General features: G+C 44.0%; 1 protein-coding gene across 4 annotated transcripts; it reads left to right on the top strand.

The window, feature by feature from the left end:
• The first annotated feature begins 11,881 nt into the window (after nt 1-11,881).
• LOC111960773 (calcium-binding protein 39) lies at nt 11,882-22,811 on the top strand. 4 transcript variants are annotated; one of them, XM_023982978.2, is made up of 9 exons: nt 11,882-11,969; nt 15,471-15,631; nt 16,585-16,749; nt 17,343-17,461; nt 20,728-20,896; nt 21,028-21,087; nt 21,519-21,584; nt 21,958-22,101; nt 22,209-22,811. In XM_023982978.2, exons 2-9 carry the CDS (start codon nt 15,518-15,520, stop codon nt 22,395-22,397), a joined length of 1,026 nt encoding a protein of 341 aa, XP_023838746.1. In that variant the 5' UTR covers nt 11,882-11,969; nt 15,471-15,517; the 3' UTR covers nt 22,398-22,811. The 4 variants fall into 4 exon arrangements, with proteins under 4 accessions (XP_023838746.1, XP_023838743.1, XP_023838745.1 ...); XM_023982975.2 differs by having other exon boundaries at nt 11,923-12,027; XM_023982977.2 differs by having other exon boundaries at nt 11,935-12,022.
• Nucleotides 22,812-24,213: the final 1,402 nt, after the last annotated feature.

Below are 24,213 nucleotides of genomic sequence, written 5' to 3'. Positions count from 1 at the left end.
AAAAGTGTCAATATTTTTTATTGAATGTAGCTCATGCTTTTCCTGAGATGTACCCTAAATGATGTTCGCGCAATGGCAAGGGATATTGTATATGTTCATGACTGAAAAGCCTATGGCAATTACATTCAAAGTTAATGAAGATTATTTCAAACTATTTTCAACCCTCGTTCAGCAACTCCATATGTCTAGGCTCCTCAACGGACTTTCAAAAGTTGGTCAGATTTCAATCGAATTAATTTATTAAAATTCAATACATCGATTGAAAGTGCTTGTTTCATGTTCTGAATTTCTTTGAAATAAAATGTAATCCCATCACCTAATGGTTCTGCAGGTGCGGGATATGGATGTGGGTAGTTAGGCCTAATTCCACATGAATTCCGATGCTCTTTGTGTTGTCTAATATCAACAAGGATAAATGACTTGAACATCCTGTCGGATATTGATCATGGTTTATTATTAATGAATATATATAAAACAAATTTTTACTTTCAACTTTGATTCGCCTGAGCCAGATAGAGGAAGGGTTTGAAAACTGTAAACTAAACATATGTAGGGAGAGCAGTTGTCAGAGTGACCACACGGACAGATGTCCCTCCCGCGAGCTGGCCTTCGGCTAAGGGATTCATGGCGGCGGCTCTGTGTTTGACTTGAGCCACSCGACTGCGGGGCGAACGCTAGAACGTGGGAAACCCCACCGAACAATGGGCGGTATTCAACCGAACCTAATCACCATGAAGAGAGTACTAACCCTGTGGAAGGACAAGTGGACGGTCCAGACTGAGAGAAGGCTCTCGCTCAGTGAGCTCCGGAGTAGGATGTGACTAATGGGAAGTTAGGGCAGGTGCGCCCTGACCGCTGTTTTTCTGTCAGGTGTGTGACCATCACAATAAAGCGCCAGTATGAGCAATAGCTTATGTGTGGTTGTTGATCACTTATTTTGATTATGCATGAGAATAGCATATGGGCCTAGTTGTGAAATTAGTGGTCATAACACTTGTTGAATTTGCAAACAAGACAGTCACTTCAGGAAGTAATTTGAATTTATAATACAAAAATAAAACAACTTTTGAAAATAAATAGCTTATACTTTTCAGTTTATTAGAAGTCATCGAAAAATTAAATAATAATTTAATTGGAATTTCAGTTTACTTCCTGATGCCTGAATTGGCTGCCATCAATTAGAAGTGACCCAACCCCGAATGGTAGCCTATTAACAATACATGACATGTCAAAACAGCTTACCTAATTTTTACATGACATGTCAAAACAGCTTACCTCATTTTTACATGACATGTCAAAACAGCTTACCTATAATTTTTCATGGGCTATGGATGATATTGTTTTTTATTGGATAGATTAATTTAGGCTAAAAGGAATGTGGTCCTCAGAGCCTTAATAATTAACGAACCTTCAGTAGGCAGTTGGCACTGACAGACGACAGGCAAGTGTACAAGGCTTTGAATTAGTGGACCGGAATGAGTTCACTTTCTAAACCACTTATAAATCCAGACGGTAGGCCTATACAGTCACAATGTGTGGCTTTCTGAAGAGGCTGTGGCTGATGAATACACTGGTGTGGGGCTACACGATGTGGTGGGTCTACACTGAGTGGTGGGGTCTACACTGAGTGTGGGGTCTACACTGGGTGGGGGTTACACTGGTGGTGGGTCTACACTGGGTGGTGGTCTACACTGGGTGGTGGGTCTACACTGAGTGGTGGGGTCTACACTGAGTGTGGGTCTACACTGTGGTGGGGTCTACACTGGGTGGTGGGGTCTACACTGAGTGGTGGGGTCTACACTGAGTGGTGGGGTCTACACTGGTGGTGGGTCTACACTTGTGGTGGGGTCTACACTGGGTGGGGGTCTACACTGGTGGTGGGTCTACACTGAGTGGTGGGGTCTACACTGAGTGGTGGGGTCTACACTGGGGTGGGGTCTACACTGAGTGTGGGGTCTACACTGAGTGGTGGGTCTACACGGAGTGGTGGGGCTACACTGAGTGGTGGGGTCTACACTGGGTGGTGGGGTCTACACTGAGTGGTGGGGTCTACACTGAGTGGTGGGGTCTACACTGGTGGGTCTACACTGAGTGGTGGGGTCTACACTGGTGGTGGGGTCTACACTGAGTGGTGGGGTCTACCACTGAGTGGTGGGGTCTACACTGAGTGGTGGGGTCTCTTGTGAAACTCCAGAAAACGTGGGTGACTTTTGGGGAGGCCTTTGACCATACAAAGCGCAATGGGACATCTGGTCACGCGACCCACGTGCAGTCAGCCGCCTGTCTCTCGTCACTAGGAAACGTCCTTCAGAGGGTCACACATAAATACCCCACGGTCGCGGCGCATGCGTCCTTTTCCAGAGAGCAGCAACCACCGACAGAAAAACTTGTTACGTTCACAGGACTGTATCTATATAGTGTCACAAGGCAAAAACATTTACGTGGATCACATTTTTTATATAGGCCTACCTAGATCCAATTGTCACATAGCCTATCCTAACCTATAGTAGTCTATTCAATGTTGGAGTGCCAATTTGTGACATTTTTGTGCAGGCACTATAATGGGGACTTATAGAAAGTTCCATCTTGCACAGAAGGGCCAAAAATCAACGAATCGGTCAAAATCTTTGAGGCAACAGCGGAGAGAATATCAGAGAGCCCGAATTAAAAGGCCAACTTGTAAAGAGGTGCTCGCGCCCTTTCCTGCTGTTCTCTCTATTATCATCTGGTCACGCGTCCCCGTGATCAGAATTAGCGTGAGAATGACAATGCCACAATAGTTCCCATTCCCAGACGCCCTAAGCGGCGCTCGTTTTGGCTGCTAATTATGAGGAACACAATCATTCCTGTTGGGCCAGTGTGCCCGTCTACATCCGCTTTTTTAGGTTACTTATTCCGGATCTAGAGGCATATATATAAGGCAATTCACACTTGCAACATCAGATTGGAAATGCATATAGAGGGACAAGCACTGTGTAACGTTCGTCGTCTGATGATGAGGAATAATCGGACCAAAATGCAGCGTTTATTAGAAACAGAACACTAAACAAAATAACAACGAGAATGAAACGAAACGAAATAGTCCTGTCTGGTACAGACACAAAGACAGAAAACAACTACCCACAAAACCAACATGGAAATGGCAACCTAAATAGGCTCCCCAATCAGAGACAACGAGAAACAGCTGTCTCTGATTGGGAACCAATTCAGGCCACCATAAACCTACATACCCCTAGACCATACAAAATCCCCATAGATAAACAAAAACCCTAGACAAGACAAAAAAACCCTAGACAAGACAAAAACTAAACAAACCACCCTTGTCACACCCTGACCTAACCAAAAAATAAAGAAAACAAATATAACTAAAGTCAGGGCGTGACAGTACCCCACCCCCAAAGGTGCGGACTCCGGCTGCAAAACCTAAAGATATAGGGGAGGGTCTGGGTGGGCATCTATCTGCGGTGGCGGCTCTGGCGCGGGACGTGGACCCCGCTCCACCTTAGTCTTGGCCCACGTAGGTGGTGCCTCTGGAGCGGGGACCCTTGCCGCCGACCCCGGACTGGGGACCCTTGCAGCAGGCCCCGAACAGGAGGGCGACTCTGGCAGCTCCGGACAGGAGGGCGACTCTGGCAGCTCCGGACAGGAGGGCGACTCTGGCAGCTCCGGACAGGAGGGCGACTCTGGCAGCTCCGKACAGGAGGGCGACTCTGGCAGCTCCGGACAGGAGGGCGACTCTGGCCTGGAGGGCGTCGCTGGAGGGTCCGGACTGGAGAGTGACTCTGGAGGGAGGAGACGCAGAGACAGCCTGGTGCGTGGGGCTGCCACAGGGCCCACCAAGCTGGGGAGACCTACAGGAGGCCTGGTGCGTAGAGGAGGCACCGGATGAACCGGGCTGTGGGGGAGCACTGGAGCTCTGGTGCGCAGCCTTGGCACCACTCCTCCAGGCTGAATGCCGACTTTAGCCCGGCCCCTCCAGAGTGCAGGCACAGGTCGAACCGGGCTGTGGGGGAGCACTGGAGATCTGGTGCTTACCACTCTCACTTCTCCATTAGGCTCAATGCCCACTTTAGCCCGGCACGGGCGGAGCGCAGGCATAGGACGAACTGCACCCTTCCAGCGCCCCGGAGACACAGTACGCAGAGCCGGCGCAGGATACCCTGGGCCGAAACGGCGCATCGGAGACCAAACACGCTGAGCTGGCACAATCCGCCCTGGCTGGATGCCCACTCTCGCATGGCACTTGCGGGGGGCTGGCCTATAGCGCTCCTGGCTATCATATCGCCGCCTCTCAGCTATAGCTGCCTCCAGCTCTTTTTTCGGGCGGCGATATACCCCAGCCTGTCTCCAGGGTCCCTTACCGTCCAATATCTCCTCCCAAGTCCAGGAGTCCTGAACCCTCTGCTCCTCGTTACCACGCTGCTTGGTCCGTTGGTGGTGGGTAGTTCTGTAACGATATTCATCTTTGGATGAAGAGTAGTCATCGGACCAAAGCGCAACGTGGCAAGTGTTCATGTTATTATTTATTAAAAACAGAACACTAAACAAAAATAACAACGAGAATGAAACAGTCCTGTCTGGTACAGACACAAAGACAGAAAACAACTACCCACAAAACACAGGTGGGAAAAGGCTACCTAAGTATGGTTCTCAATCAGGGACAACGATAGACAGCTGTCTCTGATTGAGAACCACACCCGGCCAAACACACAGAAATAGAAAACATAGAACACAAAACATAGAATGCCCACCCCAACTCATGCCCTGACCAAACCAAAATATAGACATAAAAAAGGAACTAAGGTCAGGGCGTGACAGAAGTGGTTGAAAAACTAGTGTTAATGACTCCAACCTAAGTGTATGTAAACTTCCGACTTCAACTGTAAATAGGCCTTTACTCTTTATCCTGTCAGTCTCAATCCCTTCATCCATCCTTCCAATGAAATTATCTATTTTCCATATTAGACTACTATCCCTCTATTCGACAACTATCCCTCTACACATTCTTATCTATTAATTGAATCAAAAACATGATATCCTTCTAAAGTAAATATACCTCTTCATAATGTGAGAACATTTAAAACTTTAGTGGTGTATTAACACACTGTTATTATACTGTTATTTATAGGCCATTTTGAGTATTATCAACAGTAAAATACTGTAAAATGTTAAACTGCATCATACTGTAAATTATGGTGCATTGTGGGAAAATGTTGTAGGCAGGGAAATAATTGCTGTATTTCGATAGCTACTGTAATTCCATCCCACAGGATACACAGTATTTTTGGAGTGCCAAAAACCTTTGGCCCTAGTGGGTGCATGATAGGCTGGCTCATTAACATATTTTGAGACGTGTCTTTTAAGAGGCTATCGTTGGTAAGAGTGCTGTAGGCCTAACAATTTAACAAGTATGTGCTAGTAGAGCACCATCATTTAAAAATGTATAGGGGACAGATTGGAGTGGCAGCAAGCCTTAAATCTGGTTGAGCATTTTGCCATGTTCTTTTGGTCTGTTTTGCCCGGTAGTCACTTACAGTTTGGATGCCTTTGTTAAGGCCTCTTGGAAGTGAAACAGCAAATATTCATTGATATGGTGTACCTCACAGCTGACCTGCTTGTACCAATGCCATGTTATTACAGTAAAATACTGTGACTTACAAACCACCAAATCCCCTCCATGAATTTCATTCATCCATCCATCCAGCCATCCATCCGTTAATTAATTCATTAAGATTGAGGTAGCATGTCCTTTTTAATAGAAGTATAATAAAGTCAATTCTACGGTATTGTACTGTGTCATTACACAGTACCTGGTTTGATACTGTATTTAGATTACAGTAGGTGTACTGCAATATGARGTACAGCTACTTAGGTTACTTGCCACTTTGCTGCCTGTAGTGACTGTCAAATTCGCGGCAACCCCTTTATAGTGTTGATGGCTGTAGTTATTCAACTTTTTAAGCATGGTGATGTAATGATGGCAGGGGTATTAGGATCTTGTTTTCCCCAACATGATCCAGCCACATTTTATCCAATATGCAACAATTGGCGATTACACTTGTTTTCCATAGGCCTAACAATGAAATATTATGGAATGTCCAAGTGAAAAGAACGTTGTGTGGGCAGTAGGCTATMGCAGTTGGACTGAAACCTATTGAACAAGTGAATTAGCCTAATTGTTTCAATATTTCCAGCACAATCTGAAGATTTGGTGCAGCCGGTGTGTAGGCCTAAACCTGCTTCAGTAGCAGTATTCAATTATATGTTGCAACTTTAGACTAGCTAAATATTGTTTTAGAGACAGCCCTTATTTTAACGGAATAATAATGGGCTAAACCAGTTATAATGTAGTCTACTAATTGGTCTTAATTGATAGGCTAGCCTAACCTTGGCATATTTGCCGAAGTTTGTAACAAATGTAGGCTAGCTACTTTACAGACATTTTCTTGTTGGTCGCATATGTTTTAAAGGCATTTTCAATCGGTGCTTGAAATCACTTTGAGCATTTGGTCCGCACTCCAAGGCACAGCCTGACTACATAACCGTCACAGTTAGCATCTATTCGCGTCTATTCATCGCGCTGTTTTCTGCATTGAAACCCCAAATATATTTATTTCCCGTGCCTATTGTAGGTGGTCTCTTTTTTTTATTGATTCCATAAATACACATTGAGCTTGTAAATAGCCATTAATTTCTGTTGTAATATATAGGCCAGCCTAGAACTGCCCTGACCCAGTAAACTTGAAATTAGGTTTACATAATTTATCCATTAGCCTATCAGAGTCAGCTGTCCATTATTTAGAAAATGCACACAGACATGTAATACATTGTTGCACTGCATCTGTGCATAATAAATACATTATTCAAGAGCGTCATAATAACAAGTAGAACATTACAAGAGTTCTAGAACACTACATTGTAGGTTACTTGCTTGATTTGTGATGGCAGTAGAGAGGGTCAATTTTAAAGTAAGGCACGCGAATGTATTATTTTTTGCCAAATTTGAACAAGGTGTCTTTAGAGAAATATCGAGTTTAATTTCTCACAATATTTAAGTAGGCAAATGTTGTTTTTCATTAACAAATTTCGTCTGTCCGAATGTAATTTGGGGCCTTCTTCTTCCCTCCAGTGATGCAGACAGACGCTTGTAAGGAAGGGCACTGTAAGCCAGTGCGCAGACCAAGTCGTCCCTATATGGTAATTAAGAGCAATATAACGTGGCATATAGGCCTAAAACTACCTGCCTTAGTTGTAAATGTATGTTGTTTTTGTTGTATATCATTTCTGTAATGTTTTTCCTTAGTAGAGCTTTGAGATTACAAATTAAATATAGCCTTTTATTATTATTATTATTATTGAACATGTTAGATTTACACATGGATTTCCTTATTACCCTATCAGGTAAGCGGACCTATGCTATGGCTTTAAAACAAAAAAATGGTGTTCAAATGCTAGATAAATGGATTTGAGTGTAATGTTCTCATGTCATTGTGCTTCCAGTTAGGTCCTCTGGTCAGGAACCCAGACTATGAACCCAGACAGTGTGTGTCCAGAAACAGGAACAGGAGACCTCGAGTGAGTATGACACCAACGGGTGTTCTGCAGCCCATCGCTAAGAACCGAGACCCAGTGGAACAGAGCCCGAGACCACCATCACCTGACAGGACCACCATCAACCGCCTGCCACACACACAGGTAGGACTCCAGTCCTGCAGCATGACCTTATAGTGTGTGTGTGTGTGTTCCACTGTGTTTGTCAACTTTAATGTGGCTATACCTATTTGCATAATACTATAGTAATGTGTATGATTGAGTATTTTTTTTATTATTTTGTTATATCCACCTCATTATAATAATTTGTACACTGCAAATTGACCACAACTAAACCCTAAAGAGATTGTATTTGAAAAGAACAGTAATTTCATACCTTGATTACATTGAGACACGATCACATACAGTATGTCTCTTATTTTATTAGTGGGAATAGTTGGGAATAAATTCCCTGAATTAAACACATTTTTAGCTGAATTCCTGATGATTTTACAGTCTTTTTGACCAAAAACTAAACTATCTGTTGCTGACCCCTGTCGTAGAAGGAGACAAAGGTAAACACAGATTGTGTGTGTGCGTGTGCGTGTGCGTGTGTGTGCTGTCTCTTATACACATCTAGATGTGTATAAGAGACAGGTGTGTGTGTGTGTGTGTGTGTGTGTGTGTGTGTGTGTGTGTGTGTGTGTGTGTGTGTGTGTGTGTGTGTGTGTGTGTGTGTGTGTGTGTGTGTGTGTATGTGTGTGAGTGATACAGACAGTCCCCCTATGTGAGGAGAAGGAGAAAGAGAAGGCCCTGTTGGTTAAAGCCAGAGAGAGGACCATGAGATACTTGAAGGAGGATCTGGCTTACTACCATGAGAAGGTCACCAAAGACCTGGGATCCCTAGGCCAGACCCTGGACAGAGCTCTGGTGCTGAACCAAAATGAAGAGGAAGCTAAGCTGGAGGAGAGGATTGATTTTGAAAGGATGGTTAGGAGGTTTGGGAAGGGTGAGAGATTGATGAAGCCAGCGCTAGAGGTTGCAGGAAGAATAGACAGAGAAAGATCAAGACACCCAAAAGTAAAGAAGGTAATGAATGGGAGAAGAGCCGGCCAAATAGTAAAGGTGGCAGAAGAGGAAGAGAGTGAAGGAGGTCAAAATGCTCAGCCAGTGAAAATTGACAAGGAAACCGCTGCGGAGTTCATGGACAAGGTCCAAAATGTGTTTGTAGGTTTTGAGAAAGTACAAGACATCGACATGTGTCACATGATCAGAAAGCAGATCAAGCAAGACCAGATGATGTTGGATGCTTGGAAGCTCCAGCAGGAGTTAGTCGTGGGCTCTTTCAGAAACTACTGGAGAGAGCTGGAGGAGGGCATCGAACCCATGCTGGACAGAGTGCAGAAAATAGCCGCTGTGGAAGTTGAGGTAACACCACACACCACAGCATGCTGTAGGTCAGCTGGCATAATGGCAAGAACAAGGAGGGAAGAATAGCATTCAGGTTTCTTTACAACTCACATTGTGCACTATAATAGCCTTCAGTATTGCCGCAGTATTTTGGATTGTGTTAACTCACGTTGGAGGCTTGTTAGGTCTTTTTAAAAATGCATTGTGCGTGTTATGTTTAGCCCAGCCAGGTCACCCATTATACAAGTCAGTATTCAATGTCCATCCATGTCTGAGGATGTCAAGAGATGACGTGGAAACCAGCCACCAGCCACTTCGAATAGGTTTCGGTTTTGCTAGGGTGTTGTGGACAGGAATGGCAGATAGGTGTAAGCATCTGATTCCGAAGGTTGCAAGTTTGAATCCAGCGATAGAAAGTTGTTTTTTATATATTTTTTTAAGCCTATCCCAAACCTTACCCTTACCTTAACCATTTGGAGTTAATGACTAACCTTCAACATTTGGAGTTAATGCCTAAACTTAACCTTAAACATTTCAAAATTTGACATTTGGAACAACTTTGAAATTTGACGTTTGATAAACATGGATGAACGTCTAATTCTGACGTGAGACTGTGAGAGTTGGTAGGTTTAGCCAAATAATCTAACCCTGCACCTCTGTCTCGCCTCTCATGCAGAATGACTTCGCTACACTTGAGTCAGTGGTAGGTTGTTTACTGCGTTCATACAGTATTTATACAGACATATATTAATTACTGATTCATTACTGCAGCTGAAGTATTCTCCCAGTATTTGAGACCTGTTAGGTTTTGATACACATGTACTCCCACTGGACACACACTGGTTAAATTACCGTTGTTTCCATGTAATTTCAAGAAGATTATGTTGAACCAACATGGAGTAGATGTTGAACTGACGTCTGTGTCCAGTGGGCTGTATCTTGTCACTGTGATCTTGTGATTAATAATGTGAACTAATCTTATACCTCTAATCTTCCCATCAAGAGTCAGAACTACAGGTTACCTGCTCCAGTGACTATGACCTCCTTGACCTCTGTCCCTCTGACCAATGCTCCACGGACCGATATCCTCCAGAATACAGCCACTGCCCCCCTCTTCCTCCCCGTTTGCATCCCTCCCTCTAGCCTCCAGATCACCGCCACTCCACCCCTCCCTCTACCCCATCGCCTGCCCCCACTGAAGGTTCCACTGCCCACCCTGGCATGGCCGCAGACCACCCATCTGCCACCCATTTCCACCCAGACTGAGGGAGGACAGACAGGCAACACCAACAGGACTGGAACCCCTGTACTGGTAAGAAGCCTGATAAGAACCAGGCTCCCTCTCTCTCTGACAGTCAGATCCACACACACGGTGTCACATAGAGGAAAGCTAGTGTAGATCTGTCAGATGATAGCTGCACTGGAAAGATGTTTCAATGTTGTATTATGTTTCTCAGGACACTAATGGAGATCAGACAGGAGAAACCAATGAGATTGATGTTGAGGTAAAKGAGATTATCATCCTGCCTGATGAGATTGATTATGTTGAGGTAAAGGAGATGATCATCCTGCCTGATGAGATTGATTATGAGGAGGTAGAGGAGATTATCATCCTGCCTGATGAGGAAAGGTTCCAAGTGAAGCAAGAGAAGAAGGAAGAAGTGAAGGTAGAGGAGAAGAAGGAACAGGAGAATGAGACAGAGGAGCGGAAGAAATGCCGCAAGACCCTCAAGAAGAGGTGAGATTTAAGTAGACAGAAGATAATTATATAGTGGAGGGAGGGAAAAGCTAGCAGACAGACGGACACATAAAAGGAGATAGTAAAGGATGGTGTGACCACAGGAAATTGGTGGCACGGGAGAACGGGCTTGAGTTAATGGTTGGAGCGGAATCAGTTGAATGGTATCAAATAAATAAAACACAGGGTTTCCATGTTTTTGATGCCATTCCATTCGCCCCGTTCCAGACGTTATTATGAACCGTCCTCCCTTCAGCAACCTCCACTGGGTGTGACTCACAATTTTCAAGTGTTGTAGTAGTGTCCGTATTGTTACATTCATGTCAGTGGTTACTGTCTCCCTCACAGGTTTATCAGATGTCTGAGCAAGATGTTTTGCTGTGAAGGCTGCTCTCAGAAATGCTGCAACTGAAATCTTCATCACACTGCAACCAAAGACCCCAAAAAGATGCGCGCACACACACACCAGGGATTTATTTCATCCTATTTTTCAATAAACATAAAATCCCATCCTGTTGTTTGTTTTGTTCAGATTGGCAGCTCTTGACAAAAAAATGAATATTTTGTCCAGGKTTGGTTTTGGGAAGTCTCCAAAGCTTGTAGAATAGAGTGGTCCTATTCATTCATTACAACTTTATAAGATTATCCTCTTCACTCTGGGAGACCTGTACACATTTGTCTCCTGGAGCCAAGAGGCTTTATAAGGTTGTGCCTCAAGGGGAAGACAAGTATAAAGAGAAAAAGCTTGCATGCAGAATTGCTCACCAAACATACTTTTTGTCTAGGGTGTGTGGATTCAACATAGCCCTCTTTAGTTGTGTGTGGATTCCAATAATTTATATATATATATACCACAGGAGGTTGGTGGCACCTTAATTTGGGAGGATGGGCTTGTGGTAATGGCTGGAGATGAATGGTATCAAATGCATCAAACACATGGTTTCCATGTGCTTGATACCATTCCATTAGCGCCGTTCCAGCTATTATTATGAGCCGTCCTCCCCTCAGCAGCCTCCTGTGATATACATACAGTATGTTTATATACATAATTGGAGTCATTCATGCACTCTTCCTTGTGCATGAGCGCCTCCCTGTGGACACCCGCGAGGCCCCATGTGCAGATGTTATAGCGTTACACGACCAGCGTGGGGCGGTAGACCACGATACCCAACACATTGCTAACCAGTCGCACTCGTACACATAAAAGAACTAGGAAATATACAACATTTCAAACAAGGGGAGGCGACAAATAAGGAAAACAAAGGAGCTTCTAATCCAACGGGACGAACCGGTACATAGTCGTTAGCTTTTCAGACATCCGTGGAGAGTGATACGATCGAGTTTGTAAGGTTTGATATTGTATTTGTCATTTGGATGACACAATTAGCTGGCCTGCCTGCATTGGCCAATGATGTTCGCTAACGCCAGGCAGTTAAGTTATCTGTCTAGCTATCGACGTTAGCCAGCTAGCGGAGGCCTGTCAAAGCTTTCAAGCGTTTCACGTCATTTGTTAGCTAACTAGATATTTGCTAGCTGCTACACACGAGACGTCCAAGACCTTGAACATAAAAAATAGCAAGCTAATTTTGTGATCTTCCTAACTATCATGAACTACAGTAGTTAGTACAGTAACTAGCTAGCTGGCGCTGTTATAGCCAGGTAACGTTAGCTAGCCAACTAACTAACTAACTAGATTTCTAGTTAACGTTAGCTAGTCAGACAGCATTGCCGTTGTGATAGTTAAGTTAGCAAGCGAGCTAACTAGTCATATTTAAAGGCCTGTTGTGTATTTAGGCCTCCCGTATGGACCACAATATGAGACGTCAGTTGGCAGGATTGCACGACTATTGTGGACTACCTAGCAGTTTATAACTAGCCAACACGAAATATTCTTCACCACACACCCTATTTTGAGGCTCCATGGCATGGATAACGAGGGCGGTTCCCTGTTTTAGCGCTTGCGGATGTTAACTAAGCTACATTAGTAATGAGCGAGTGATGCAAGGATGTTTTGGTAGTTCATAGCTAACTTGTGCAGTTGCGAACTGTCTTCCAACTTGCTAGCTACACTACTCTTCTTTCCAATGCTAGCCCGTACTACTAGTTATATTAGGGACCAATACCAGTCTAGTAGGCTACCATTATCGCACGAGTTGAACGTACTATTAACGTTACCAAAATCATCATGGAAAAGCACCATGATTGTTTCCAAAGACACTCGGCTTGCTAGTGTGCTATGTATGCAATCTGCACAGATACAATTGTGAATTCGTTATTCCCTATCTAGCTTAACCAACAGCCTTAAACATTTTACATCTGTTTTGTCCGCTTATCTACATCATTCTAATAACTAAAGGGGGTCACGCCAAATTCGGATCTGGGGCCTCCCCTTGATCCACGTTTTGGTTTTTGACCTAACATTACACAGCTGATTAAAATAACCAACTCATCAAGTTTTGATTATTTGAATCCACTGTGTAGTGTTATGGCAAAAAGCAAAACGTTTGTGAAACCCTGGAGTAGAGGAGTGCTGCCTACATTGATGAACTTTAGCCTGCGAGTGAAATATGGATTGACCACTTGGTGAAGTCGAAAGGTGCCTAGAGATTCAGTTCAAACCAGGGGTGGGTAGATGTCTGCGTTTCTATTTTAATCTGTTAACATGGGACACATCAGATATGACCAGGCTAGGTCTTGCTTTAGTGCTGGTTGGCTATATTATTGGCTCCAGTGCTGGGTTCTAATTCTAAATGGAGATCCCAAGACAGGTCAGAGACTGAGCAAGACTGTGCCAGAGTTTGGGTTCACAGGTCAGGGGAAGATCACATCTGGAAACAGGTTGCCAAAGTAGACGTACCAGCCCAGTCTGTCAATCACCCTGTGTCCACTATATTCTGGGAGTAACTTCACTGGTCTTGACTGTACACCTAACAGTGCTATTGGAATCCATGTTGGTTTTTGATAGCTGAGGAACTCTCAACTCTTCTTTTATATCGAGGAGGAGTTGATTATTGATAACAGGCTGTGTGATTTGACGGCAACAACATTGAGTTGCCATCAAGCGATACTTTTATCGACTACAACCACCTACTCTCCTGATTTGTGTTGCTCAACTCCGCGTGAATGTGCTTGTGCCAAATTCATCTGTTTTACGTAGTACATCAAGGCTGTTGCGTCTCCAGTTAAGCAACAACGAGGAAAAAGCAGGTTGTATTCAATGAAAGTATACATTTCAGTATTCCCCGTGAAAGAAACACACTTAGGTACATGTAAAAATCTAAATTCTTAAAAACGCCTACAAGTATCGACTGAGGGGACTCAATGGTGTTGCTGTCAAATCATTCGACCTGTTATCAATAACTCAACTCCTTAATATGAGAACGGACTTGAGTGTTCCTCAGCTATTTTGGACAAGCTGCATTAGGTTCTAAAATGGGGGACATTTTCAGTAAGTCTCCTTTCTGCACCCTTTACATACAAACAGCGCACCCATCTCTCTGTGGTGTGAGTTCAACGCTGCCTAATTAGACAAATTTAGCACCACTGATGTCAGATTGACACCTTGAACACCGGCGATACAGCATAGTACCGGGGCGGCAGGTAGCCTAGTGGTTAGAGAGTTGGACTAGTAACTGAAATCCCCGAGCTGACATGGTAAAATATGTCGTTCTGCCCCTGAACAAGGCAGTTAACCCACTGTTCCTAGGCCGTCATTGAAAATAAGAATGTGCTCTTAACTGACTTGCCTAGTTAAATAAAGGTCAAAAAAATAAATAATAGATAACCCCACCCAAGTCCTAGTCCCCTACTAGCAGTAGGAGACCCAGCTAAGGCCTGTATTGTGAATGGGTGAGACATGGAATGTGGCAACTTTGGGGGCCACAATCTGAACACTTCATGAGGGGCCGCAGTTGCTCGCTGGTCTGCACACCCACTTTTTTAATTTGGAAATTCGAGGGCTGCCAGTTGCCCATCTCTTGCCCTAGATAAAAGCTCAGTGAGAGAAGGCCTGACGCATCCCACTGAGGGGCTCATGCATTCCCCCGGCTCTCACTGCTCTAGATACGGTTATAAGCACCGTACAGTTTGTCTGGGGAGGGGTGTGTGTGTGTGAGAGGATATGTGGTGGGTTTGTGTTGTTTACACTAGTGGGGAGAGGCTGGAGAAGGGGAGAAGTACCGGTAAATGGAGTTTTCTGTGACCTTAACAACACTAGAAGGGGTCATGTAGAGGCCCGTTTGGAGTAGGGTAGGGCAGTGGACGTTCTACCTCCTGTAATCATTGACTACCACTGACCAATCAGTCATGTCTCAATGTCACCTCCCCTTATGATGCAGGTCAGTAAACCAACCAATAAGATTCATAGTTAAAGTAAACACAACTCCTGCAGTTAGCCTGCCCTTTCAACAACCTCACGCAGAATTAGAGTAATGCTTAATATCAAATCTCAGTATGAGGGTGAGAATCAACATTTTGCTTCCACCTCTTTTAGCTGTTTCCTGTCTTCAGATCAATCTGTTTAGCCTGCCCCTCTACAACCTGTTGTTTCTTAGCACTATGAATCTTGGAGTCAGTATGACTTATGAATTGTGAGTGAGTAGTTTCTTGGTATCAGTATGATTTATGATGAATAGTGAGTCACATTGTTAGTGCCTTTACTGATTTGGCTCCTCCTCACTGAGCTCGCTGAGTCAGTACTGGTGCAGTTTGGTTTAGTCTTTCTCTGCAGAGMCCTTTCTTTCTCTCTCATTTATCATCTCCAGTTTATATTTTCTCTCTTTCCTGTGGATAGGTAGGACTGTGCACTCGCTGCTTGGTCGACCACGGTAACTCACCACCATGCCGTTCCCCTTTGGCAAGTCCCACAAGTCGCCGGCGGACATCGTCAAGAACCTGAAGGACAGCATGACGGTGTTGGAGAAACACGACATCTCTGACAAGAAGGCTGAGAAGGTAAACAACCGACACACAAACACTTACACACAAAGACATACAGACAGTACCTCCTAGTTACACCTTTCTCCCACTACTCTAACTTGATTAGTGACCTCAGAAATTCTATGGAAGCGATGGAGTGGGGAATTTCAAGCCCCTCCCTCTAAGAGTTTGAATTGACTACAGTGTAAATAAATAAATAGGCAGGGCTCTCCAACTCTGTTCCTGGAGAGCTACCCTTCTGTAGGTTCACACTCCAACTCTGTTCCTGGAGAGCTACCCTTCTGTAGGTTCACACTCCAACTCTGTTCCTGGAGAGCTACCCTTCTGTAGGTTCACACTCCAACTCTGTTCCTGGAGAGCTACCCTTCTGTAGGTTCACACTCCAACTCTGTTCCTGGAGAGCTACCCTTCTGTAGGTTTTCGCTCCAACCCTAGCTGTAACTAACCTGATTCAGCTTATCAACCAACTAATTATTACAATCAAGTGCGGTAGATTAGGGTTGGAGTGAACCTACAGGACGGTAGCTCTCTGGGAACAGGGTTGGAGTGTGAACCTACAGGACAGTAGCTCTCTGGGAACAGGGTTGGAGTGTGAACCTACAGGACGGTAGCTCTCTGGGAACAGGTTTGGAGTGTGAACCTACAGGACGGTAGCTCTCTGGGAACAGGGTTGGAGAGCCCTGGTGTAACGTGGTACCTGTGTTTCGAAAATATATATGAACAAACATTTTTGCCTGTCATGTTTGACTAGAGACGTTGGTCCCAACAACCTGTTGAGGGTTTCCTTTCATAACAAGCCATCTCTAGACTCTGAAGAAAGTGTATGATGGGATAATTTCAGGACAACATGGGATGGTGGGTGTTAGGGGTTAGCTAGGTCATAGGAAACAGTATGGTGACTGATGGAGAGCTAGCTTATATAATGTAGAGAGCTCATTTCATCTGTGTCTGGCTCTGTGTGTGTCCAGGCCACAGAGGAGGTGTCTAAGAGCCTGGTGGCGATGAAGGAGATTCTGTATGGCACCAATGAGAAGGAGCCCCAGACAGAGGCGGTGGCCCAGCTGGCCCAGGAGCTCTACAACAGCGGCCTGCTCAGCACCCTCGTAGCTGACCTGCAGCTCATCGACTTTGAGGTGAAACACTTTTACACTGTGTTTGTTTGTCTTTGGGACAGATGCAGGGACATGAGAGATTTCTTTTGAGATGCTGACTAGAAAGGTGGGTCTCCTTTGGGACGGAGTGATATAGATGAGAGAGACCGATTTATGTCGATGTACAGAAAGAGTCAAGACTGACTGTTCTGTCTCTTCTACTGGCACATGGACATGCTTTCACAGGGACATGTTTTTTCTCTCACTGCAATATGTCTGGCCCATGGTGGTGTGTAGACTTCACTGAGTCAGTGTGGTGTGATTCTCCTCTTCCTCTTTGACACGCTCAACCTCCACATCCTCAGTTGGTCTGTGTCATTCTCACCCATCAGAAGAGACATCTGTCTTAGCTATTCCTGCTATGGGGAGGCTGAAATTGATAATGGGTGCAAAAACAACGCAATGATACTAATATGAAATGTTACGATTCACCAATGGTGAATCTGTTTTTATCACCATAACATGTATAAGAACATTGAATTCAGAATTTAAGTTCAGAAAAACTTTATGGCTGACCCTTTGTGATTTTTAACACTTTTCTGACATTGCTTCATGTCATTTCTGTACAACATCAGGGTAAGAAGGATGTAGCTCAGATCTTCAACAACATCTTGAGGCGTCAGATCGGGACGCGGACGCCCACGGTGGAGTACCTCTGTACTCAGCAGAACATCCTCTTCATGCTGCTCAAAGGGTGAGGCCTGGGGTGCCCAAACTTACACTGTCATTTACAATGTTGGGGTGTAGTGTTTTTGAATTGGTTACCACATTGTCGTCTCAATAGAAAATAATGAAATCCATCGAAATAGAAAGATAACTATTGCAGAAGTTGACAAACAGCCGATATTGATAGTAATAACTGGAGACTTAACAATGTCCTACATCAGGGATCATCAACTAGATTCAGCCATGGGCAGATTTCTTTATTTTTTATTGAGCGGATGGTCGGGGGCCAGAACATAATTACAAATCATTTGTAGACTGCAAATTTACTGAAAGAAACCCAAACAGATGTGTTTGACTAATACACAATAATTTCAAACGTTGCTTACATTTGTGTACAATGTGTCTCTATTGTGTGGGAATACTTGAACAGATTTCTTAAATTAAAATCACTTGGAGCTAATTATCTGGTGTTTTTACAGTCTTTTATGCGAGTTTTATAAAACRACTCGTGAGCCAAATTCCATTGGGGAACCCTATTCTATATCTTATTTCAATGTAATTTACATTGGGTGCTGCGTCTAGGTTTGGGCGATATTACGATAACATCATGATGTGACAGACGATGATTTAGCTTATTTGAACTTGACTGGCACTCCGCAGTAGAGMACGGAGTCCCGCAGGGCAACACACAAGTGATGCTCTGCGTAATTAGCCTATTCCTATTTGCTATAGTCTATTTCAATATACACTGCTCAAAAAAATAAAGGGAACACTTAAACAACACAATGTAACTCCAAGTCAATCACACTTCTGTGAAGTCAAACTGTCCACTTAGGAAGCAACACTGATTGACAATAAATTTCACATGCTGTTGTGCAAATGGAATAGACAAAAGGTGGAAATTATAGGCAATTAGCAAGACACCCCCAATAAAGGAATGGTTCTGCAGGTGGTGACCACAGACCACAGTCACTTTTGAATGCTGGCGGTGCTTTCACTCTAGTGGTAGCATGAGACTGAGTCTACAACCCACACAAGTGGCTCAGGTAGTGCAGTTCATCCAGGATGGCACATCAATGCGAGCTGTGGCAAAAAGGTTTGCTGTGTCTGTCAGCGTAGTGTCCAGAGCATGGAGGCGCTACCAGGAGACAGGCCAGTACATCAGGAGACGTGGAGGAGGCCRTAGGAGGGCAACAACCCAGCAGCAGGACCGCTACCTCCGCCGTTGTGCAAGGAGGAGCACTGCCAGAGCCCTGCAAAATGACCTCCAGCAGGCCACAAATGTGCATGTGTCAGCATATAGTCAGTGTATATATATGTGATGCAGAACGCAAGAGAGGAATGTAGGTCCGACAGAATGGATCATTATTTTTTAAGTACCGTACACTCCTGAACTATCTTGTGCTTAGCTGTTTTTAAAAAAGCGTAGCCTGTATTCTCTTCTCTCTCCATTTGATAGGCTATATGAATGACTGTTGGCAATGCTTCATTGTTTTATGTATGGCTTTCTTCCGATCAAACAATGAATGTAAAGGAGTTCCATCTCARAGTAATTTTTTTCGCCTAAAAACACAAGTTAGCCAGAGGACTAATAATGAGGGAGAACAAAGCATATCAATATCCTATAGAAACATCTAATGACCAGTTTAAGCTTATTAAGAAAGAAATGATCAGTGCAGACCATGAATATCCCTCCAAGCGAGGTTCAAAACCAAATGGCCAATAACCTATCCTTATTCCTCCTACTGGTCTATCATAAGCTTTACGACAACTTAAAGTTAGGAACATTAGCTTATTTCCCAAAATATTCTAGCCTACGAAGGAGTTGTCCTGAAGTTGTGGCTTTCATAAATAACACAAATAAATGAATGTCTATAGCCTAAGACTAGGCATAGGCTATTTTCAATCACAGCTTTATGATAGATAGAAGAAACAATATTTATTTTCCTATTTTATGAGGCAATTATTATCCCGTTGTGAAGACAGTAGACTGTTTCTATCCAGCCCATGATCTAGTCCTATAACCTACACTACATGACCAAAGTATGTGGACACCTGGTCGTTGAACATCTCATTCCAAAATCATGGGCATTAATATGGAGTTGGTCCCCCTTTGCTGYTATAACAGTATCTACTCTTCTGGGGAGGCTTTCCACTAGATGTTGGAACATTGCTGCAGGGACTTGCTTCCATTCAGCCACGAGCATTAGTGAGGTTGGGCACTGATGTTGGGTGATTAGGCCTGGCTCACAGTCGGCATTCCAATTCATCCCAAAGGTGTTCGATGGGGTTGAGGTCAGGGCTCTGCAGGCCAATCAAGTTCTTCCACACTAATCTCAACAAACCATTTCTGTATGGACCTCGCTTTGTGCACGGGGGCATTGTCATGCTGGAACAGGAAAGGGCCTTCCCCAAACTGTTACCACAACGTTGGAAGCACATAATTTTCTAGAATGTCTTTGTATGTTGTAGCATTAAGATTTCCCTTCACTGGAACTAAGGGGCCTAGCCCAAACCATGAAAAACAGCCCCAGACYGTTATTCCTCTTCCACCAAACTTTACAGTTGGAACTATGCATTGGCAGGTGTTTCCACTGCTCCAGAGTCCAATGGCGTCGAGCTTTACATCACTCCAGCTGATGCTTGGAATTGCGCATGGTGATCTTAGGCTTGTGTACGGCTACTTGGCCATGGAAACCCATTTCATGAAGCTCCCGACGAACAGTTCTTGWGTTGACGTTGCTTCCAGAGGCAGTTTGGAACTCTGTAGTGAGTGTTGCGCTTCAGCACTCGGCGGTCTTGTTCTGTGAGCTTGTGTGGCCTATCACTTCACAACTGAGCTGTTGCTGCTCCTAGACATTTCCACTTCACAATAACAGCACTTACAGTTGACTGGGGCAGCTCCTGCAGGGCAGAAAYTTGACGAACTGACTTGTTCGGAAGGTGGCATCCTATGACTGTGTCATGTTGAAAGTCACTGAGCTCTTCAGTACGGGCCACTCTACTGCCAGTGTTTGTCTATGAAGATTGCATGGCTGTGTGCTCAATATTTATACACCTGTCAGCAACGGGGGTGGCTGAATCCACTCATTTGAAGGGGTTTCCACATACTAGTGTAGCTCACCAACAAGATTTTTGTTGTTGTTGGGGGGGTTGGCCGATAGGGGGCAATAGCATCGTATGTCAATGTTTTATGGGTACATAATTACGTTAGGACTAAAGTTGACATCGCCCAACCCTACTTGCGTCGTAATAACGGGATACCTCCTTCCTATTCAAATGTCCACCTGGTAGGTACGAGTCTCCAGAGATCGCTTTGAACTGTGGCATCATGCTRAGGGAGTGTATCAGGCACGAGCCACTGGCCAAGATCACCCTGGGGGCCGAGCAGTTCTACGACTTCTTCAGATACGTGGAGATGTCCACGTTCGACATCGCTTCAGACGCATTCGCCACTTTTAAAGTGAGTTTTCMGTTTTTCTCAGAACTGTAATATCTCAGACCCCCTAGGACCGTGGGTTTCTTGGGACTTAGCTAGAGGGCCTGCATTTTTGAGCTCATTGGTTAAAATACCTGTATGTTTTCCTCTTCCAGGACTTGCTAACGAGACACAAGATTCTGAGTGCAGAGTTCCTGGAGCAGCATTACGACAGGGTAAGTCCTCCACATCGTGCTGAAATGTAATCCGGCGAGAACACATCTCCATGACGCGTTTCTTTGAATGTTCCTTTTTCTGAATAGCAACCTGTCCTGGTTAACGGAGCTTTTTAAGACTGAGRTCACGCCTGCATAAGCTGAGTTTCTTTGCGCTAAACCCCAGCCTGACAACGGAGTATTTCAGAGACATCTAAGATCCATGAAAAGTATACCAGGGAATACGGAAATTACCTTGGCAGCACAGTACTCAGTACCTAACATAAAAACCAGGCAGTTGACACTGTGGCTGTTTTGAATACAAGGCAGCTCCCTGTCTATCGGTGTGGGAATATCACTAGTTGGCTTGTCACCGAGTTTGCAAACAAGCAGATGCACTCTGAAATAGCGCTTGACATTCACTACGATTCTTTCTCCTCCCCTCYCTCCAGTTCTTCAGTGAATATGAGAAGTTACTCCACTCTGAGAACTACGTGACTAAAAGGCAATCCCTCAAGGTAAGAACGTTGGTCCTGTTGTAGTAAACAGCTGTCATTTGTATGTATACCTGTTTTTGAGGGCTAAGTATAGATGGTCTCTTACATGGTTTGGTTACTGAAAATATCACCAAGTTGACTGATGTCAGTCTGTGGATGGAGTAGGTTTTAGATACATTTCATCTGCCTGGTAACGTCCTCTTATTTTTGCCAATGCATAGCAGTATCTTCACTTTGCCTTGTGTAAACCCAACTATAATGACAATCTATTTATATAGTTTTAGCTGAATCTTGTGTTTCAAACCTGGCATTTAAATAAATTAATACTTTATCACCTACCACAGACTAATTGCGATTATTACTTAATGTTTTTTGTCACACTGAAACAATCTAGTTGCTGGGAGAGCTTCTTCTCGATCGACACAATTTCACCATCATGACGAAATACATCAGCAAGCCAGAGAACCTCAAGCTAATGATGAACCTTCTTCGGGACAAAAGCCGCAACATCCAGTTTGAGGCCTTCCACGTCTTCAAGGTAAAATAAWWTWWAAAAMRRRMYWRSMMMARGSYWWWRKMRGSSGKKSMAWTTKRMTGAGTTRAGTTRGATTGTAAGAATMATTTGTSCTCTTCCTTCCCCTGTAGGTGTTTGTGGCCAACCCCAACAAGACACAGCCCATCTTGGACATTCTTCTGAAGAACCAGACCAAACTCATCGAGTTCCTCTCCAAGTTCCAGAACGACAGGACGGAGGACGAACAGTTCAACGATGAAAAGACGTACCTGGTCAAACAGATCAGAGATCTGAAGAGGCCGTCCCCCCAGGAGGCCTGAGAGAGGGGCTTAAGGGGTCCAGACAACATCTGGATAATGGACTCATCAGCAGCCGCTGCTGTTCTGGTTTTTCCACCATTTTGAGGAAACAAAAAATAACGCGCCCACATCAAGTCATCAGGAAGTCTCCCGCTCATTCTGCTGTTCAATGCAACGGACATAAGATTTTGTTTCACGATTTTTATTTCCAGTATCTTCTTTTAAAAAGATGAACATAATAGATGCTGCTTGTTTCTTCCACATTAAGACATGTGGAAGGGTAACATCAACAACACAACAAAGGTCATTCAAACATAGTAACAACGAAATCTACATTTGAGTGCTATGCAGACTTCTGACACACACGTAGTGCTATAATATCAGCATAAACCTTGAGATGAAAAGGTACTAGCAAWGTGAACATTGGGGTGTTGGTTGCATGCCTTGTTCGAATGTGACAGATCCATGGCTGTACTTGGGGCTAAAYGCTGGCCCTGTCTACTTAGTGTCACAGTCTGCAAAAAGCACATACCAGCTACAACTCTTATCTATGCTTTCATCGTATACAGCAGCAACAGTGATACATTTTAAAATGGGCTCTCCAATGGCCTCATACCGAACCATGCAGCTATTGGTGTGTTGTGAAACAGCACAAAGCAAATGATATGGGTAAAATGCTAGATATTATTTCGGTACAGGCCTGACTTGTTCTGGGACAGGGTGAACATGTACATATTACTTTTATTTTTGCTTTGTAGATTTTGTTGAAACATTGACACATGAATATATATATATTTTACCTTAAATCAAGTTTTTCGGTAATTCTAATCAAATTCATTTTTAAGAGAAAATCTGTCATTTTTTTGCATTTAATTTTACTGCTGAATTTAAATGGTGGCTGGTTTTTCTTTGTACATAATGTCCAGCCAGGGTCAGCTCTTACATTGTTAACCTAGAGGACATTACTAATAATTAGTACAGCTGGGGAATGTAATGGTATTAGCCCAGATCTCTTAATCCTCTTTTCTTTCYGTCTGTGTTTTAGTAACTCAGACGACTAAAATGTGCTGGGGTGCCAGAACAGTGGGATGGAGGGGAGGCCTGGAGGGAATGGGATGGGGCAAGGTGCTAACTAAAACATCAAGCCTGTGAGTTTGTGCTGAGCAGCCAGCCAATGGTCACCTTCCCCTGCTCAGACGTTGCATGGATCAACCAATGGTTGTGTGCTACGTCATCCACTGAGAGATTGCTATAACATGTGGTTAGCTGATACATATCCTATACAAGCATTGTAAGATCTGGCAGGTGTCAGCAATGCCTGGGTAGAGGAACACGCCCTTCATCACCCAACTGGAATCTGATTCGAGGGGGGTTGAAGGGGATTTCAGAGAATCGCAACATTCTTCCCCCCACTTATCCACTCTGGTTTATTATGATATTCACTGCTTTCTGGTGGTGTAGGGGTGTTGCACCATATCTAGTGAGCTTCAGGAGTTGACAATTACTTGGCACATTCAAATGTTTCCCCTTTACCACCCAGTTTGAGCCATTTTCATTGGGGTTGAAATTCCAGTACAATTCCAGAGCATTAAGTATGTTCTTTGGAGATTGTTTAAATGTTTACTTTACACTGACTGAGCTAATCTGCCATTTGAAACACCATATTTATTTGAGGGATGGAGTTGATTGGATGATATGAATATATTGCATATATACCACTCAACAGACATGTTTACTTGCAGTGAAGGATATGGTCAGAGAGTGATGTTGAGCCAAGTGCTTTTGACTGAAAGCTCAAGATATCCCAATAGATGAGATCAACCATTTCATTGTGCAA

The sequence above is a fragment of the Salvelinus sp. IW2-2015 genome, linkage group LG4p (genome assembly GCF_002910315.2).
Source record: "Salvelinus sp. IW2-2015 linkage group LG4p, ASM291031v2, whole genome shotgun sequence".
Taxonomy (NCBI): Eukaryota; Metazoa; Chordata; class Actinopteri; order Salmoniformes; family Salmonidae; genus Salvelinus; species Salvelinus sp. IW2-2015.
The sequence above is the reverse complement of the archived record's forward strand: the minus strand, read 5'-3'. Positions and strand labels throughout refer to the sequence as shown.